This window comes from Sinocyclocheilus anshuiensis, unplaced genomic scaffold (genome assembly GCF_001515605.1).
Source record: "Sinocyclocheilus anshuiensis isolate Anshui unplaced genomic scaffold, SAMN03320099.WGS_v1.1 scaffold71, whole genome shotgun sequence".
NCBI classification, from domain to species: Eukaryota; Metazoa; Chordata; class Actinopteri; order Cypriniformes; family Cyprinidae; genus Sinocyclocheilus; species Sinocyclocheilus anshuiensis.
Genome location: NW_015548203.1, coordinates 474,784 through 478,608, shown reverse-complemented (window position 1 = coordinate 478,608; position 3,825 = coordinate 474,784). Strand labels below are relative to the sequence as shown.

General features: G+C 32.3%; 1 protein-coding gene across 1 annotated transcript in view; it reads left to right on the top strand.

Annotated features, from left to right (window-relative positions):
- Positions 1-3,041, top strand: part of kcnd1 (potassium voltage-gated channel, Shal-related subfamily, member 1) — a 74,338-nt gene extending 71,297 nt beyond the window's left edge. Inside the window, exon 7 of the mRNA XM_016440127.1 lies at positions 1,719-3,041. Within this exon, the coding sequence (XP_016295613.1) occupies positions 1,719-1,923 (205 nt within the window). The 3' untranslated portion in view covers positions 1,924-3,041. The remainder of the gene's footprint in view (positions 1-1,718) is intronic.
- Positions 3,042-3,825: the final 784 nt, after the last annotated feature.

Sequence of the window (3,825 nt, the reverse complement as noted above, 5' to 3'; positions counted from 1 at the left end):
AATTAATTGTATATTTAATTATATAAATATTTTAATTATTTACTATTTCATAATTAAATCATTATTTCATTTGTTTCCTATTTATCTAGAAAAATATTTTATTTTACTAATACTACCAAAATGTATATCTACAATTGTTACTTACTACATGTAATATTATTTAAATATTATATAAATCAATATGATATAATATAAATGAAAAATAATTAAATAATTGTTAGAATTATTATGATTTTAATAGTTTATAATTAGAAATAATTATAATTTGAAATATGTCATTATTTCATAAAATGTATAACACACACACAATTATATAGTAAAAAAAATTATAATTAGAAATATGTAATAATTTCATGAAAATGTTCACACAATTATAAAGAAGTAAAAATTATAATTAAAAATATGTAATTATTTCATGAAAATGTATACACACACAAACACACAATTATAAAGTAGTTGTAAAATCATTTATATTGATTTATCATTTATATATAATTTAGGGGAAGTTATATAAATACATAATAATTAAATAAATAATAATGTATATATAACTAATTAAATTTTTAATATTTCATAATTGTATATTTTAAATAATTATAAATATTTTATTTTCATATTTATTCATACAGTAATAAATATGAGATTTGTTTTGAATTCATATTTTTATGCAAAATAGTTTATTCCTTATTATGACTTTAATAATATTTCTTGACATTTTTCTTAAGGTTTGTAAAGATGATAAATTATTCTCTTATTTTTTTTCTTTTCTTTTTTGTCATAGAACATAATTTATATAAAAGTGAAGTTGGCAATATTTAATACAAAAATTAACAATAAATTCTAAAGAAAATTATACTCTGATTAGAGCTTGTTAGACTAATATCACAGTTTAATTTTTACTATTTTTCAGAGGCGGACAAAGTACTCAATTCCATTACTTGAGTGAAAGTACAGATACTGCTGGTCAAATATTACTCCATTACAAGTAAAAGTTGTAAAGACAGATTTTTACTTAAGTAAAAGTACCGAAGTACTTGCTTTTAAAAGTACTTAAGTACCAAAAGTAAATTTCCTTTTTTATGTCAATGCACTGTTTTATTGTTGTACGTAGTACTTGCAATACTTCTGAAGCAACTTAGAATACATTATAACTACTGAATACAGTACAGTGAAATCATGTAAATACAGACTGATAAGGAAGAAAAAAAAATCAAACCTGCTTTAAAACCCAGCAACACAACTGTAGCTGTACAACTTTACAACAGCAACACTGCTTTAACAAAAAAGCAAAACAGCAAGATCTATTTGACATCAAAACAAAAATTTTAAAAATGCTGTCTAATCGCTGTCACGGTACTTTGATGTCACACACAGAACAGTCTGTACAGTGCTGCTTCAAGTCCAACACCGACTTTCTACTTCGAGGACCTTGATAGAAATGTAGTGGAGTGAAAAGTACAATATTTGTCTTTCAAATGTAGTGAAGTTAAAGTCATAAGTTCCCAGAAAAAAATAATACTCAAGTAAAAAAGTGTACTTAAGTACAATACTCAAGTAAATGTACTTAGTTACTGTCCGCCTCTGCTATTTTTATGTACATGACTACAACAAAAATTGTGGTTGAGCAATAACTTCTGTAACAATTAAGATGATATCTCATCTAACCTCTAACTTTTTCTTGTGAATGTGTGTGTGTGTGTGTATGTGCATCCAAACAGCCGCTCCAGTCTCAACGCCCGGACAGAAGACCTGAAGCTAAACTGTGAGGATCGGGATTTCACAGCGGCTATAATCAGTATACCCACCCCACCCGCCAACACCCCTGACGAGAGTCTGCCGCCCTCTCCTGCCATTCCCGGAATCTTACGCAACTCTCGCTCTACTTTCTTCACCCATGAGACAGTGAAGATCTCCTCCTTATAACCGCCACAAGCACACAAGCATCCCCTACTGCACAAAGGAAAGGAAGTGATGCGGGCTTCTCCTAGGAAAGATCGCAAACGCCACAGAAAAGACAAAGTGCATCTCGTAACAAATCTGCTTCATTCCAAAATCGACAATTCGATGTGGACTTGCATGAGCTGACGTGCTTTTTGTGACCCCGGACAATTCACGCAAGACTGACGGTACACGTTTGGGGGAGATTGAAAAGATGAACTCAATCGCATTTTACGATAAATCAGCAGTTGTAGTGGCACAGAAGGCCTTTTACTTTTAAAGATATGCAATGTTTCAACAAGCAGGAATTATGCCTATACGTCCACTGCGTAATACAGTTGCAGGAGAGATTACAAAAGGCGTAAATTATCGTAAAGTACATCGATATATCGAACCCGTAGATCTTTGCAGGGAAAAATAGAACGGCCGAGATGAAGGAGGTGGTGTATATGTATCAATATTTGTATCATACCTCTTTAGATCACATGCATCTTCAAAACCCCACAAAAAAAGATGAGGAGATTTCTGACCCAAACATGCATGTTGTTGTATAGTAGATACCATGGCAGAGAATGGAGCCGCCAACATGCTACTCTCACATACTTTTGCATGGTACTTCTTTTACCTCCTTTTCGTTTGTCCTGTTTTCTTTCTTGACATTGATGAAAAAAGATGATATTTACAGAGTATTAATGATCAAACATGTTGCACCAGATGTGCACATTAGAAAAAAAGAACGATAAACATTCAAAAAAACATTCAGGCATGTTCTTTGCAAAAATCTGAGGTCGGCAATGAGTGTGAGTATGTGTGATGGGCGACTGGGAAGGACTTGTGTTATTTGATCACAGATATGCGTGGATACCGTTGTAGGTATTTTTATGTGTTTTCTCCCATGGGAAAATGAAAGGTTTCTATAGCATTTTAAAGCGAATGGAGGGCGTTTACCACTGTCATCGAGTTTTACTGCAGTAATTAGAGTCACTTCAACTTATTTTTCATTTGGATTGGTAATTAAGTGTAACCTTTAAAACCTAGCTAGCTATTTTATACAATAGCTTATGCATCGAACACGGCTATGTAACGGTCCAGTGAAGCATTTCTCTAATTTGTTTTTAAAGCTCATCTGTTAATATTTATTTAAAAATCATAAGCAGCAATGAGACAGGCAATAATAGTGTAATTATTTTTTACTACAGAACAGAAGTGAAAGATACAATTATATGTGGAAATTAGTACAAAAAAGGAGGAATGCAAATTTGCACTTGACTGTGATGAAAATATGTTTGTTACTCTGTTTACAAGCATTATTCCTAAGTTATTTTTACGTTCGTTTTGGTTCTGTCTGTTTCTCTCTCTCTCTCTCTCTCTCTCTCTTCAGCTTCATAAAGTAGTGTGAAGTGGTAAATTTAGTAATTGGTCAGGCACCTGCTCATTTTCGGCAGGGGGTGTTGGATGAAACGGCTCCCGGTAGGAGATTAAAGAGTTAGATATCAAAAGCACAGAGGTGTAAAGTCTATTCCACAAATAAAGTGAACAGAACTCAGAAAACATGGTGTGTGTCGGCTCTCAATCACATCTAAACATACGCATCAGTTAATTTGTTTGAAATGTGTCATTATTGAATATCAACGGTGGCCCCAAAAATGTCTGAATGTCAACGGTTTATGGTCTTTTCTTCAGATTTGCTGACACCATCTGATATTTTATAGTGCTAATCTTCAACGTATGGTTCAGATGTTCACTTAAAAGTCTCATGGCTAATTGTTTACTGGTCTCCTGAAGGAGCACTGTGTAATTGGCTATCAATTTGCATAATGTGAGAATTTGCCATTAAATCATAATAATTTAGCTGAGTGTAATTACCCACACTGCAGCCAATGATTT